At 40.5% G+C, this 17,503-nt stretch overlaps 1 protein-coding gene across 1 annotated transcript in view; it reads right to left on the bottom strand.

Annotated features, from left to right (window-relative positions):
- LOC127659290 (von Willebrand factor C domain-containing protein 2-like) overlaps nucleotides 1-17,503 on the bottom strand; it is a 43,342-nt gene that overhangs the window by 1,066 nt on the left and 24,773 nt on the right. The window contains exon 3 of the mRNA XM_052149039.1: nucleotides 11,517-11,646. Within this exon, the coding sequence (XP_052004999.1) occupies nucleotides 11,517-11,646 (130 nt within the window). The remainder of the gene's footprint in view (nucleotides 1-11,516; nucleotides 11,647-17,503) is intronic.

The raw sequence follows: 17,503 nt of genomic DNA, 5'->3' as shown, positions 1-17,503 counted from the left end.
ACAAAAGTTTATATTAATATTATGTTCAATACTATAAAGCATGCTTCAACAGGATAATCCCCCAATGAGCACACATTAGTGGCCTGCCTGTGGATTAAACCCCAAGCAGTTGGTTTAATTGCTTAGCAAATACAGTATCTATGCATTTATGTCCATATTTACTCATATAAATTAGCAGTAATAAATTCTGAATGATAAAAAATCAACAGTGGAATAGGCAGACTCAATGTGTAGGAATGATGGATAGTTGTGATAGTGGCCATAACATTCCTGTGATGAGTTTATGGGACTGTAATGCCTTTTCTACCATAAAATTGAAAGCTGAGGAGGACAGCCACATTTGTCTGAATGCTTCTGGTGGTTTTATTTCTGCCTTGAAAGCAACTGACATTATATCAAAGGTAGTGTCAAGGGATTTTTGAAAACTGAAATAAACATTTTAAATAGACTAGCTCTAAATATTAAGTGTTGAAAGATCATTTTTACAATATTGTACAAAACTGTATCTTATTAAAAGAGACTTGCAGGATGAGGGTTAAGAAAGTATGGTGGCTGTTAAGTCTTTGTGTTTAGGAACAAAAAGGGGGCAGATTTTAGTGCAGGAACAATGGGAAATCACCTCCCCTCTCAACATTGTGCATTTTTAGTCCATTTAAATCACATGAAATCAAATTTGACCCCATTTACTTTCCTGAAACATATTCCTGGTCTTATTGTGCATTATTATGTCATTGCAAATAAATAAAATTGGATTTGTAATCATATATCACAATGTAATAACATGTTCAGACTCTGAAATGAAATTCCCTTTTGGATCATATAAAAAATGTATCTTACATTCCATATCTGCTTATCCAATCAATTTATTCTAGTCTAGTACAGTTCGGTGCGATGTTTAGTTTTATATCAGTAGTTATACAGTATATTATACCAGAACTATCATACTTTCATATTAATTTCATACAAATTTAATACATTAATATGTATTATTCTTATTTTACAAGATATATTCATACAGCAGATGCATTTCATCTGAACGTATTAGACATCAAGACAAAGACAAAGTTAGGCAGAAGATTATTGCACTTGAATCATGAGCTTGAATCTAGAACCCATTGATCATGCAGAGTTCTTTAGAGATAATAGTACAAGCTTGCTTAATAATATTATTGTGGATTTGCTCTATTTAAAGGGGTTTAACAGAATACCTGCAGTGTAAACAGACATTTTTTTTCTATCAGAATTATTTTTGTGGGTGAAATCAGATCTTTTCTCAGAGACAAACCAGGATAAGACTGTGTAAAACATAAGATACAAGATACTCAGCATTTATCCTTATTGCTTCTGATCTCTCAGACATTATACCCTGACCAAACTATTTTTATTATTTGCGAATACAGAGATAAATGCAATTTTTATGTTACAAGTTAATTCGTTAATTTGCTTGATGTGCAGTTCCCTTTTGTAGTTCACTTCAATGCTGTGTCATGCTGATGCTATGGGAGACATGTACAGTATGTGGATCATGAGGTCTATAGCTCTCTATCGTCACTGCAATTTAAGGTGCTATGTCATGGGCTCCTTAAACATTAAGTGCTCACTACCATCCTCTAAAATGTTCTTCTCTTCAAGTTCTTCTCCTCTTAGTGTCTCAGTCCATGTTGCTTTAAGCGAGTCATGCCAAAGCAAGGATTCAGTTCTCCCTTTTTGAGTTGCAAGACGTAAGGACATTGCTGAAAACTATTCAAGACGTAAGGACATTGCTACTTCCCCAATCCGTTCCCATCATTTTTAAAGTGTGGGAGCAATATATATGATATATTTGATGATAAGATCTAAATCAGTAAAATATCAGCTGTAAAGAAGTATATTCACAATACAGCAATTAAATTCAGCAATTAATACAGCAAGTATATTCACAATTCAGCAATTAAAAATTTATATTTAATTAAGGTTTCAGCTAAAATGTAAGGCTGTTTTAAGCGAGTCCTTAAAAAGCCTACTGATTTGATGTTGCAGTATTGTCTGAAATATGGCTCTCACTCTGTGTCAGTGAAAGTCAGTGGGGCCGCATATTGCAAAATGAGTTCAAGTATCATGACCTCCATCTATCTGTGGGGGGAAACAACTAGATTACCTTTTAACCACATCATAGACATGTTAATAGACTTGCAAGAGGGCAGTTGTGTTAGCAGTGCACAAATTGCTTTACTGCCAAGAAAATGTTGCATGCTCCTTAGAGACCTGAAAGGGTCTTACAGTACATGCACTTGAATATTTGATTTCTATCAGTAAAAATTAAGAGCTGTTGGCAAGAGTGCAAAACCCACTGTTCAAAAGATGAAGAAAGGAAGAGGGGGACCACTGGCCTAGCCAAAATAAGTTATTCATCATCCAATAGAAAGGAGTGTCACCAGTGCAAGGGCACCTTAATGGCCCTGCATGACATAATGACCCAGACTGCTTTTTAAAACAAAAAATGTAATCCTTGATTACAAAATCACATTGTACCTGATACAAAATTTGAGGAACTATTCCTAAAGAAGATGTTGAATATAGTGGTTATATTGAATACTTTTATTAAACTTTTTGGAGCTTAGCAGTACAAATCACCATCCATTTCCTTATATCGAAAACAGAAGTTAAGACATTAAGATTTAAGCATTAGATCTCCTTTTGTGTTTCATGGAAGAAAAAAAAATATAATAATATAGGACTGGAATGAAACAAAGTTGAGTAATTGTAAAATAGTAATTTTGAGATAAATTATTCCAATAAGAGATAAATTATTCCCATACACCTCTTTCTACTTGCTGAACATAGGCATTACTGAAGTTACTCTGTAGCAGTGGAGGCCCACATCACTGCCCTAAGGTTAGCCTGCAACCCACAAGCATCCAATAACTATGGTAACCACTGAAACCACTGAGAGATGGTTTCCCACGATTGGCTCACCCACATAGAAACATGGCCAACTGTCTTTCCAGCAATGTACAAACTGAGCTTAGTATTGCTGGACAATGTTCTCATATCTCATTAACATGGTATTTAATCGATTGCTTCAAGTAGCAAGCCAAGTGATTGATTTATCAAAATAATCATTAGTGAATCAAAATCAGAATTCAAAAATAATACCTGAAAATGTTTTTCATGTGCCAATTCCTTTCATCAAAAGCTCTACGCTCCAGTAAGATTAATTAAAGGTGAAATATGTAAGTCAGAGTCTGGGGGACAGAGCTTCAACTTCTCTCAAGAGATTATGGGAGAGAGATTTAAACTTGGTATTGGAGGAGGGAGTGTGGGCTAGGATTCAAAAAAATGTCAAGTCTCCATATAGAGATTCAAGAGTGCATCTGATGCAATTTAAAATTTTGCATTGATTATATTGGACACCCTTTAGATTGTATAAACTTGGTTTTAAAGATACACCTACCTGCTAGCAATGCCAATCAGAAGATGGGGACACAACCCATGCTTTTTGGGGATGTGTTAAGATACAAGAATTTTGGTTGAAGAGTCAGAGATTTATTTGTGACTTTTTGGACATACAATTTTCATTTTGCCCCATACTCTGCATTTTGGGTGATGGGGCGGTCATTAAATTTGGGGATAACCACTTGAAAGTTTGGGTCCTGGCCAGAGTTATGGTTGCCAGGCGAATCATTCTTAGAGGGTGGAAGACGGCTGGGGTACCCTCGTTTGCGGAGTGGTGCGGGGAGATGGGTGGAGTGGCAGCATTTGTGGTGGCGATTTATGGAAGGTTGGGAAAATGGGATTTGTTTAATAGGAAGTGGGGTGGATATTTAGCTTTTTTGGAGGGTTCTTGGGGAGGGGCAGTGGAGAGGGATTTTTGTGTGTATGTGCACTTTTGTGGGGCTGTTAAATTAGGGCTGGGAAATTTTACGTATTCATTTCTGCAATTAATAGTTCATGTTTAAAGCATTAAAAATGTTTATGCAATTTACGCAAAAAACTTCACACGATAGTAGAAAGGTGTCCCAAGTTGTTCCTGGCAGGCCACTCAGCTTTACAGGCTCTAATTAGGGTGGGGCAGTGTTTGGCCATCTACTGCCTGCCAGGAACAAACCCAGGCACTTACGCACAATGGGCTAAACTTCACCAATATTTTCCCCCAATTTCTGTCACTAACATTGGGATATATATACATTTTCAGGAAGTGCTTGACTCAACTGCACATTTCCACAGAAATATACTGCACCTTCCACAGAAACCGATTGTACTGAGCAGTGCATGCTTATTCACAGTGCGTGACGCATGTCTCGTTCATAATAAACATGGGAGCGGATTTACTGTACAGAGAGTGTCACATGTAAACACTCACTGGCTTTCATCTGATCCCGCTTCAAGAGTAAAATCATCCAAGAGAGACTCAGAGACCAGAGACTGTGAAGGACGTGGCCATTCAGTCTCTGAGAACCAAGAAAAGGAATTACTAATTCTGTGGAGGCAAGGCATAGATCTAGTAGCGTCGGAGATGAATAATAAAATATCATCTGCATAAAGCAAAAGCTTATGCGCCATACCTCCCGATACCACCCCTGGAAAATTATCATCCTTTCTTATCGCGGCTGCTATTGGTTCCAGGGCAAGACAGAACAATAATGGGGAAAGAGGGAAACCCTGCCGGGTGCCCCTATCCAGAGTAAAATAATCTGAAATGAATTTATTTGTTTGTACCGCCGCTACCGGGTGTCTATAAAGTAACTTAATCCATCCAATAAAAGTATTACCAAAATATTTGGAAAAGTATTTCCAAAATCTTAAAAAGATAATCCCATTCTACCATATCAAATGCATTTTCGGCATCAAGTGAGATGGTAGCGTCCGGAGTCTGATCATTCGCCACTGACCACATGATATTGATGAAATGCCTAATGTTATCAGAAGAGCTACTGCCCCGAATAAACCACACCTGATCTGTATGTATAAGAGAAGTCATAACTTTACTCAATCGATTAGCCAAAGTTTTTGACAGTATTTTTACATCATGGACGGTAACTCTTACACTCGCTTGAATCTTTGTCCTTTTTAGAATCAGACTAATCCGGGCTGTCATGGTTGGCAGAATCTTTCCATTCCAATCATTCATAATTATTCTGTATAATATTCTTACAAAAGTGGAACCATTTCTGTAGCATAAGACCTAAATGAATTCAGCAGCAAAGCTATCTGGCCCCAGAGACTTGCCTGTAGGCAAGGCCTTAATTACCTCGCTAAGCTCCTCCAAGGTTATATCAGAATCAAGAGAATTTTTTGCTCAGTCGTCAGTTTAGGAAGTTCTAATAGTTCCACAAAGTTTCTAATATCTTCATCAGTAGACGAAGACGTGGAACTATATAGATCAAGATTTTTTTACTTTAAAGGTATTATTAATATCAATGGCTGAGGTAAATATTTCACCACCAGCAGATTTCACTGAGGGAATGGTAGAAAAAGACTCTCTGTTTTATGTATCTAGAAAAAGCTTCCCTGCTTTATCCCCCAACTCAAAGTATGACTGTATTGCCCCGAATAGCCAAAACTCCAGCTTCCGTGACAAAATAGTATTATATATGTATTTCAATCGGGTTCATTCTCTGAGGCTATCAGACAACATTCGGCGCTTCAGCTCTGCCTCTGCACTTTTAATATTCCCTTTCACGAGTTCTAATGATTTGGATTTTTTGATGAATGAGGCTTATGTATGATCCTGCCCCTAAGAACTGCCTTAAGTCCCAAGCCATGCTCACAGAGGATACTTAGGACCAGATGGTCTCCAAATAAACATTGATTTCAGCCTTTCATTGAGGCGCAGCCTACAGGATTTTGTAAAAGGGATACATTAAAGCGCCAACTATATGATTTATTTTTCTCTTTGTGTGGCAACACCTCTAAACTCACCAGGGCATGATCTGAAACTAAGATATTTCCAATTGAGCAATCAACAACAGATATATATATATATATATATATATATATATATATATATATATATATATATATATATATATATACAAAAATTATATTCTAGAATAAATCATATGGACTGATGAAAAACATTTATAGTCCCTACCAGATGGGTTATAAAATAGTGATCCTAACAAGACAGGGTTGTTGAATGTTTTATATGATTACATGTCAGGAATTTTGAAAAACTAAGCTAAGGTGTTTGTAAACCTCTGACTTCAACTGTATATATGTAAGCCATGTGTAGGTTAAAATCCTTGTGAACACTATGGCTCGGCACTATCACTAGCTCTGTTAGTTTGAGCAGCCTGACACAGCCACATTGGCTAAAGTAATGGCATGAGTTTGGGGCAGGGTTATTTGTTTGTCCATACAATTTAATACTTTGAAAACAGTCATTATTTTTACAAATAGATTTGGTGATGCTAGTAGCGTGAACATTAGACATTTCACCTTTAAGGGAGGTTCCAAAAGAAAACATTCCTATAAGGCTTCCACATCCTCTGTCTTTATATGACTTGCCAGAATGTCAGATACTAGCTGTATGTTTATAGCAAGAAACAATATGCATTGTGAGGCAAAAAGTTGTGCTACAAAAATGATGCAGTCATGTCTGAATTTTGATTGACTGAGACTTGGCATTTCCAGTGTCGTCGTCGATCCACTGCCAGCTCTGTCAATGCTGGCATAAGTGTCTCTTGACATTTACTGTCTCAGTTTGTCCATGTGGAACAATCTGACAGAGATTCAACAACAGACTTCTTGTTAGATGGTTTAGAGCAGTTCTTGAGCAATACTATTTCACACTAAATATTTTGCCTTTTTACCCTCTAAAATTGCAGAACAAAAGAGCCTGGGTAAGGTTCTGGCAAATTTATTTTGGCTATGATGTCACTTTAAACCAAAGCCTTGAAATTATTAACAGAAATAGAAAATTAATTATTGAAGACATTATTGAGTTTTCAATTTTTATCATTTTATCAAGTCCACTTATAGTTGTAGTTTTTTTATGTTCTGGGGTTTTGTTTCAGCTAAAAAAAAAAATTAATAAATTCCACTCCTTCTCAGACACTTAAAAATTAAACAGGGCATTTTTATTGCTACTATGTAAATGTTGTCTTTGCATATGAAATGAGCATGAAGGAGACATTTTTGAAGCTTAGTCTAAATGGTCTTTTTGAACAGGGAAGAAAGTTTTGAGTTCTTAAAGGAAAATTTTATCAAAAATGTAATTGACCTCATCATTTACTGATCATTGTAATTTGAACATTTCAGCTCTGTAGGTCCTCTCAATGCAAGAGAATGAGTACCAAAACATGCTTCTGGAGCTTAAAAATTAAGGTGGCATAAAGGTAATCCATAGGACTCCAGTGGTTGAAACCATATATTCAGAAGCGATATAGTAAGCGTGGCTGAGAAACAGATAATGAAGTCCTTTTTACTACCTATCTCCACAATCACATTCTTCTTCTTTAGTTTTTGGTGATTTGCATTCTTCATGCATATTGCCACCTACCGGGCAGAGAGGAGAATTTAGTTTAATATAGTTTAATAGGGCTTAAATATTGATTGGTTTCTCACCCACACCTATCATATTTCTTCAGAAGACATGGATTTAACCAATGGAGACGTTTTGATTAATTCTATGCTGCCTTTAAGTGCTTTTTGGAGCTTCAAGTTTTAGTGCATTTTCACTTGCTGAAATATACTTCTAAAAATTTTACATTTGCATTTATGCATTTGGTAGACACTTTAATCCACAGTGATTTACATTACAGTACTCTTATTGCAGGGACAATCCCCCCGGAGCAACCTGCAGTTAAATTCCTTGCTCATGGATGGTAGTTGCTGAGGGGATCATACTGGCAACCTTCTGTTTAGTGCTCGTTTTAGTGCTCTATGCCACACCATCTTCATTTGTGTTCATCAGAAGAAAGTCATACACATCTGGGATGGCATGAGGGTGAGTAAATGATGAGAATTTTTCCAGTTTTGGGTGAACGTTTCCATTAAAGTTATAGTATGTTTTCATAGTACCTTAATCTTTAAAGCTGTAATCTTTAAACTGTGTAATTGTTATGCCACTAGTGTAACCAAAGACTTGCAAAACACAAAACAAATAAAAAAAATTTTTTTATACATATTCCAGATAATGTCCCCTGTTTTCCATTGGTTGTACAATCAGATAGTCCCACACCAAACTCATGGCATTGTTTGAACAAATGCTGCTGTAGATGGTTGGAAGGGCCGCTCAAACAAACAGAGGAATGTTTTGATAGCGTTACCTACAGCGTAACATTTTTAGAACGTAATCAACCTAAAAATGGCTTACTTGCTATAAAAGATCAACCTTGCTGTAAAGACCAACTTAGACCAGCATGAATTTCCATGCTGGACTTGGCTTGTTTAGGCAGGGTAGCTGGTACATCAGCATAGCAATATTTTTGCAATGCTGCTCTTTTCAGCAAGGAAGAAAATTTGATTCTTCATGATTTGACCCTTTACAGATCCCAGAAACAGATGTGGCTGTGTCCTCCAAGGGGCTCCACCACAGCCTTCCTGAAATGCCACCACCACGAGCTCATCTCTGTGCCCTGTCTTTCTGGATTAGTTATCTTCCAGGCTGTAGGCAAGGTTTACGTATTGGTACGTGCGTATCTCTGCATGTCTTTGTGTGCAAGTAAAGGATAAGGGCACAGCTAGCATCTATTTGGCAACTATACTTTACACCACACTTCTGATCAACCTGGTCTCATAGTGAAATGTGACTATATACATTTTTGCAAATCTTGTTAAACGTGTCTCCAGGTACAATTTCCTGCTGTTTCCAGGAGAAATGAACACAAGAGGCACTACAACAACTGTGTTTTATTCACTTTCACGCAAATAATAAATTAAATGGCTGATTTTCACTTTAGAAATACTTATTTTTCTCTCTATTACTCAGAACCTGCTATTTTATGATATATACACAGTTTTATTCAAACATATCTTTTGGAAATAAAATATATTTTTATGATTTTATTACAGACTCACCTTCATTTATATACTTATTCCAACTCAGATAGCTTGCATGGTAGCTCAGCTGATAGGGTGTTGGACTTAGAGTTGGAAGAAACCAGTTATGGACTATAGCAGACTGGTGATATTACAGAGTCATAGAAACAATACAAAATGTGCTTTTTCATTTCACTTCTGCATTTTAAAACAATTTTTAGGGGTTGGGATTGATAAGGTAAGGGTGTCAAACACTAGGGATTGATAAGTTAAGGATGTCTTTTTTAACTTCTCATATATTTTTTAAAACACTAATGGTTAAGTTTAGGTGTTGATTTGGTAAGGATGAATTTTGAAACGTCTCATTTATATTTTAAAACACTACTACTGGTTAGGTTCAGGCAAAACTTTAGGTAAGAGAGGCATGTTTTAAAAAAATATATATAAAAGTCCATATTTCGTGTAAAGAAAAACGTGTCTGAATACACAATTTTACTTGCTTTTGGCCCCCCCTGCTGGACATTTCACTGGAAACGTAACAGCACATACATTTTGAAATTCAAAATGTTGTCATGTTCACGTAAATTTCATGAGACCAGGCTACTTCTGATTGTGACGTGGATCCTGGAGAATCTAGGTCAGTGTGTGCCAGAAGGGAACAAGGTGGGGATTTCATAGATTTAAAAGTTGCTGTTGGAAGATTAGATTTGATTTCTTAACCTATATATATTTCAAACATGTCTCCCGAGGCACTCCGGAAAGCAGCAAGATTTCTTTAGAGTTGAAAAACTAAATTATGCTGCAAACCTGATTCAGTTTCATTTTGATAAAATCTAACTAAATGGATATTTGTATGACACTGTCATATATTTTCACACTTCTAAACCTTATGTAAAACCAGATTTGTTTTTCTAAACCAGCACTTAATGGTGTACCCAGTATTTTTTTTCCTCCTTAAGAAAGTTCTACCCCTTTAGAAATGAATAGTACCTTTGAAAAAGTTTATAAAAACACAGAAAAGATAAAAATGTGCTTAATTGAAGAAGAGGAGCAACCAAAATTTTAAATGTCATACTCTGAGGTGGTGTAACACTTTAAAGCAACCTTATAAGACTAATAAGTTCAAGTTTTACAAATTCAAACTTTTAGAATTTTAATTAAGTTGAAGTTCTGTTTATGCTTATAGAGTGAGTGTTGCACCTCTTTGAAAGTAAATATGCATACACTTACATCTGACTTTATCTCAGTAACCTCTGTGTTACGGCACACTTTCAAATAGCACATATATACAACAGCCTTTGTAACCAGAAACCATTGCTCGTGTTTGAGCCTACATCCAAAATAACAAGCGCAACACATAACGAGTGCACGTTTAAATATAAGATATAATTTTCTAATCGGTTCTACCTTCTGATATGTGTTCTACAAAAGTTATCACATTGAAGAATTAGCAATTTGTGAACTGTCTAACAGCTAAATACCACAGATTGTGGTACTGCCAGGTAAACTGTTTACCTAAAAAGATCATAATCTGTAAATTGGCATTTTCAGCTTGATTTGTCTGTTCAAACATCCCAGTTTTGATCAATACTGCAATCTTGATTAAGCCTATGCCTTCTAGGTTGCTTGGCTTATACACACTGTGCCAATCAACATTTTTTATGTGCCACTGATTCAATGACCTTGTGTTTGTGCAGAGAGAGAAATGCCCTCTGTATGGGGCTGACACAGGGATATTTCTTGCCCTTGGCCATCCAGAGAGCCATTGGAATCCAGTAATTGTAATTTTGGGATCACTGACTAGTGCATCAGGACACAAAAGATAGAGGAGTCCCCTTAGGCCAATTAATCCTTCTTAGTGTGGTCTTAATCAATGGGACACTGTTTATCTGCACCAAATTTCACCTGTAATTGAGCACATGATTGTAATCAGCACTCACTAGCTGGTCAAACTGAGTGGGTTTTAAAGTCAACATGAAATGTTACCCTTCTGTAATCTGACATATTTTTGAGTGTACCAGGATATTCAACATGAAAACAATTTGTGCATTTACAGATTCAGTGAAATTTAATGGTGACTGAAGCTATTTTTGGTGGACTATTCCTTTAAATTACCTGTTCATAAAGCTGTTGGTGGAATTGCACAATCATTGAAAAATGCCAGTCTGCAGAACAATTATTCTTCCTTAGGGACAGGGCTGGACTGAGAAGAGAAATTGGCCTGGGATTTTACATAGCAACTGGTCCAAAAGGTTCGCTGGCCTTTTCTGCATATTGCGATGCCGTTTTGTGGTCCATTCTGCATAACGCGGCGGCTTATTTTAGCTTATCGTGGCCCATTCGGCCCATTTCGCCCCAAACTGCGTCGGCCCACCGGGAAAATGCCCGGTATGTCAAATTACCAGTCCAGGCCTGCTTAGGGACATTAGAGAGAGTATTCCAAGGTATACTCAAAAGAACACCTTGTAGGCATTTTCATCTTCCCCATGAAATATTCTCACACAGAGCCCAAATCTCAATAGAAGCTATAATAAGAAATAGGCCATTCTTACCATTTTTACAGACGGGGCAGCACTGCTCTGGCTCGTACACTGGGTTGACACACTCTGGTACTGCACAGTCAGCTACCACACAGTGTACCTCGTTATTTTGCTCACAGCGACACCATTCACAGGTCGAGGGCTGGGGAGACAGACAAACACAATACAGCAAGAGCTTGTTACTGGTCTAGCAAAACACACACCACAGTTAAAGTGAACATGAATTTGGCCAATTTTTGGAGGGTTTTAAGGCAAAAACTGTGAAGCTTATCATTTTATGAAAGCACTTACATTCATTCTTCTTATGTTGTTTAAATTATCGTTTTTATGGTCATTTTAGGGTTTGTTGACTACACAGGTATTGTTTATGTCCTGTGTCTATACTTTGTTGTCTATACTTTGTTGTGCATGATTCACTGGTCTACTCTATTCTATATGTGTATACTGTGTATACTGTATATACAGTATATATATATATATATATATATATATATATATATATATATATATATATATATATATATATATATATATATATAAACCAGTAGTACCCAGTAGGACATCAAAATCCTTCCATATTGTTCTAATCTATGCAGCTGTTTTAATTTTCATGTTTCATCTTTTGAAAGATCTGTAGTTAATACATTTCATAGCACTCCTTTAAAATAATGGTCTCTTAACTTTGTAGTTTCTATTCAGAGTACAGACATTGTTTTAATAACATTACAAGTAGTTTTGCTAACTTAACTTAAAACATCACAACAAAATATAACTGAATTTTGAAATGGAGTTTCAGCAGTTAAAAATATGAATATCACAGAGAATCAAAAAAAGTGTATAAGTTAAAGTGTAAACGTGGGTATAAATGTTAAATATATGCAAGGAAATAAGACCAGTCACAATTCAATATGCTAACAGATTTATGAAAGAATATCTACTGCAATTCAATATGCAGATATGGACCGGTCACATTTAAATGCTGAATATTCTATCAAATATAAGTCAATGAGAGGTTTTTAAATGTTATGTTAAATTTAAATAAAAACAAATAAACAAAATGGCACACTTAAGGGTGGAATAATCTTTGGTTCTGGTTAAATTAAACACTGTCACTGAATATCAATAAAGTGCTAAGTGTAATATTGAAAAGCAATACAATGCCACTTTGCAATCACTGTAATGATGGAATTGGTTAAGCGTGAATACTTTTGCTCTGTGAGTCTGTCCAACATAAAGCAAAATTACATAAGCAAATAAACAAGTAATATGCATCAAGTTGTTACCGGTAATGGGCAATTACCATTATGTTTCAATCACCATTGTGTCACATTAGCAGATGCTGATTATTGCAATAAAACTTCAGTCACCTTCATAGATTGGTTGGTATATGCATAAGCGAAGCATCATAGTTACTGCAACAGCAGACAAGCATTGAGCTATCATACTGACATGAACCTAAACGCCAAATTGAAGACTATAAACTGCTTTAAGTCAATATGAAATGCAGTTTGTAATTTACGTCCATAATCTGATGTATTTCTAAGTAAAATGGGATATTCAAAGAAAGAGAAAGAGAGAGAGAGAGAGAGAGAGAGAGAGAGAGAGAGCGATAAATGAAAGACGACACTTGATTTTATTCATTGATTTTATGTTGCTTCATAAAAGCATGTATCACAAAAGTATTGTATTGATAAACACCATACGTTTATACATACCATATACCATACATCTTTCTGGTGAGTTCAGGATGTGACATACAGCAAAAATACAGAAATTCCAGTTGTGCTGTCATGAATGCTGTAACAGTGTGAAACAGGCCTTATATTGTAACACAGACCAAAATCAGTGACATTAACATACAGTATACCAGCATGGATCATTGCTGAAGGTCTCAGGGACAGTCAAAGATTTGGCCGCCCCTGTCCTGGCAATGGTCTTGCCCTTTAGTCTGTGCACACTGTTTTTGTGGCACCGATAATATTAATCCTCTGTTCTCCATTGATATCAGCATCCTGTCTACTGGGACAGAGGCTTGTTAACATGCTCCTCCAAATCATCTGATATTGTGCCAGACTCCTTGTAGGGCAGCTCCACAAGGCAAAACAAATAAATAAATAAAAAAGGATACAATGTGTAAAAGTGGCCACGAGTGTTCTCTTACGAGAGGTTCTCTCGTATTGCGTAAGCTAGCTTACGCTACGGGAAAGATTAATCTTTTCTGAGATATTGAAGCCAAAAAATTATCCTTAATTTTGTATCATTTGTCAACGCAGTGCAGCAACTGCAGACCTTGAGCGGGCTAGCTAGCGAGCTCATTGGTTGCTCTGCGGCAACTGCTGCAGCCTATAGACGAACTTGGGCGAACTCGCGTCCAATGAGAGAGCGTCACGCGCTACTGCATCAAAGCCCGCCAAAATGGGCGTGGCTAGAGTGCATATAAGCGTAGTTCGTAGGCTGGAACCCTGATTTTCATCTCTTCAGCGAAGCTCTTCGCATTTCTGAACTGGAAGCCGCGTCGCCGTTCGAGGGGCATCTAGCAAGCTTGGACAGTGCTCGAAGAAGCCGGCTGTCTTCGCCACCTTCAGCCATCCGCAATAAGAAGCGCCGCTCCCAAAGGCTGCTGGAACCGGTGTTAGAAGCGACTGCCTCGCCGGAGCCTCTCCCTCGAGTCTCGCTTTCACCCTCCCCGTCCCCCCGGGACGCGCAGTTGCCGCCGAGCGGCCGCACTGCTGCCATCTGGGATGACGAGGCGGAGGATAAGGGTTGCTGTTCCATCATGGCTTCGGACAGCGAGGAGTGGTCAGGCTCCCAAGCCTCCTCCTCGGCCCAGGAATCCAGAGGATTCGGTAGCAGCACACCTTTGCCCGCCCTCCGCGAGATGGCGGTCTAAACCGGTGCTCCTGTCTAGGCCTGCAGAACTACTTCCACCTGTGTTGGCCGCGCCTATGCCGCCGCCGGCCAAGCCGCATCTGCTCTGCATTCCATGGCCGTCTTACAGATCCTCCAAGCGGACCTCCTTCGAGAATGGGATGAGAAAGGCGGACACCCAGAGGCTGTTTCAGATCTAAGGAGCGCGACGGACAACGCGCCGCTCTCTCCGTCCGGTCTCTTCGGTTCCGCGGTGAGTGGCATTGTTGACCGTTTCACGGAAGTCCAGAAAGCCACCCAAGCCATGAATCTCTTCCTGCCTCGTCACGCTAGCTCCTCTGCAGGCCGCCCACATGACCAGCCTCCTGCACGAGCCTCTTCACAGCGCCCAGCTCAGCAAAGCCAGACATTTCAGCGTCGACAGGGCGGCCGCCCCAGGTCGCGCTCAGACAGCCGCCGCAGACCGCCGCCCCCCCGCGGGCCTTGGCCTAAGATTGCGTTGAAACCTGAGCAACCGAATTCCTCCTAGCTTTGTTGAGAAAACGACGGCTCAGTCCCGCCGCAGCCGGACAGCCGTCAAAGCTTCGCCCTCTGTCAGTCCCCTTCTCTCAGGCTACTGCAGTGGTGGATTCAGCAGCCAACATGCCGGTGATACTGCCCGCTTGCCTGCACTCAAACGCCGTTTTCACAGCGACCCAAAGAAATCATGTAAAGAGCAAACATGCCTTATGTGTAGAAAATGTGCCCACAATCCAGTGTTCACCCCTACACACAAGCATTACACTTCCCGTGTTCCTATCAGAGCCCACTCACATAAAGCGAACACAGCCCGCTCGAGTGTTAGAGTCAATAAACGTGCTCACGAATACGTGCGCGCGCCCATTCTCTGCCCGCTCTGTCACACGGCCAGCAAACACTTCTCTGTATGTAAGTCCCGTGCCCGTGACTATGCTCGCGCATCACTTAACAGATGTGACTCTTTCCCCATTCACCTCCATCGGGAAGTCACTCACAGAACAGCCTGTCCCTGCTGTCTGCGAGCAGTCATGCATAAGCACAGTAAGCGCGCTCACACATTCTGTTCAGCGCACTGTGTGCGGCAATCAGGGCGATTTGGCCATTCACCCTCTAGCGTTACACTTCAAAGCGTGGGAAGCTATCCCAGGATATCCAAATGGGTGTTAAGCACAATAAAACAGGGCTATTTGCAACAGTTCGATCGCTGCCCTCCCCGCTTCACAGCGCGGCTCGAAACTATTGTGAACACGGAAGCAGCCTGCATGCTTCGTTCAGAAATAGCAAACCTTCTGTGCAAAAGGGCCACAGAGAAAGTGCCGCCTTCGCTGAGCGAGTCGGGGTTTTACAGCCGTTATTTTCTTGTTCCCAAGAAAGACGGCGGCCTCAGACCAATATTAGATCTCAGGGTTTTGAACAAGGTGCTTGCAAAAAGACCGTTCAAAATGCTTACAATCAGGAAACTCGGACTGGTTTATCTCTCTTGATCTGAAAGATGCCTATTTTCAGATTCAGATAAATCCCCGTCACAGGCCATTCTTGAGATTCGCCTTCGACGGGCAGGTTTATCAATACACCGTCCTTCCGTTCGGCCTGTCTTTAGCACCCCGTACTTTCACGAAGTGCATGGATGCGGCGCTCGCAACCCTGCGGAGTCAGGGCTTGCGAATTCTGAACTATTTGGACGACTGGCTGATTATGGCACAGTCACATACGGAGCTTCTGTCTCACAGAACAGTTCTTCTCAGCCATCTGAACAGTTTGGGTCTTGCAGTCAATTGGACCAAGAGCTCACTACAGCCCAGTCAGGCAATTTCCTTCCTTGGAATAGAACTAGACTCCGTGGCAATGACGGCTCGCTTATCTACACAGCGCGCGCCGTGTTCAGCGACTAGCCGCGTCCTTTCAGATGAACAGCCTCACGCCTCTGAAAAAATTTCAGAGAGTGCTAGGTTACATGGCCTCAGCCGCAGCAGTACTTCAGCTGGGTTTACTGCGCATGCGCCCGCTTCAGCATTGGCTAAACACCCGCGCGTCTCGCCGGGCTTGGGCCACAGGCCGCCAGCCGATCAAGGTGACTCAGACCTGTATTTCAGCTCTGCAGCCCTGGACAGTGGCCGAATGGTATCAGCGGGGAGTGACGATGGGAGCTGTATCTCGCCGAAAAGTCATCTCGACAGACGCGTCCAACACGGGTTGGGGCGCGGTCTGCGAGGGCTCTCCGTTTTTTTTGGCCTATGGTCAGTTCAGGAAAAGCTCCACATAAATTGTCTGGAAATGATAGCGGTCGAGTACGCCGCATGCGCTTTCTCCCGGTCATTCAGGGTCACCACGTCCTGGTCCGTTCGGACAACAGATCTGTGGTATCCTACCTAAACCGTCAGGGCGGTGTCAGATCCAGGAACCACTTCCATCTGACGAAACGCATACTGAGTTGGTCCCAGTGCCACCTGCGCTCGCTGAGGGCGACGCACGTGCCAGGCCACCTGAACGACGGCCCAGACAGACTGTCCAGAGACAATATTCCCCCAGGGGAATGGTCCCTGCACGCTCAAACAGTCCAGAAGTTATGGCAGAGCACAGATAGACCTCTTTGCGTCAGAAGAGAACTCTCACTGCCCAATATTTTTCTCGAAAAGCGAGGACGCGCTGGCCCAGGACTGGCCCAACCGCCCGCTTTACGCCTTCCCTCCCGTCTCGCTATTGCCACAGGTAATGCAGAGGATCAGGGAAACGCGTCACTCGGTGCTCCTCATAGCCCCGCGTTGGGAGAATCAGACATGGTTCCCGGAGCTTACGCAGCTGTCACTGACAGCGCCGTGGCCCATCCCAGTGAGAGCAGATCTCCTCTCTCAAGCTCGCGGCACGATCTGGCATCTCCACCCAGAGCGCTGGGCGCTGCACGCGTGGGTGATCAACGACTACCCGTCGCTCTGCCAGAAGGGGTAATAAACACCATCATACACGCTAGAGCCCCTTCCACGAGAAGACTCTGTGTCAAAATGGTCTGTGTTTTCAAAATGGTGCACCGACAGAGACCTGGACCCACGGACATGTGGGGTGTCGTCGCTGCTCGTGTTTTTACAAAGAGCTGCTGGATAAGGGCAGATCCCCAT

The sequence above is a fragment of the Xyrauchen texanus genome, chromosome 18, assembly GCF_025860055.1.
Source record: "Xyrauchen texanus isolate HMW12.3.18 chromosome 18, RBS_HiC_50CHRs, whole genome shotgun sequence".
NCBI classification, from domain to species: domain Eukaryota; kingdom Metazoa; phylum Chordata; class Actinopteri; order Cypriniformes; family Catostomidae; genus Xyrauchen; species Xyrauchen texanus.
This window is presented reverse-complemented; position numbering and strand designations above follow the sequence as displayed.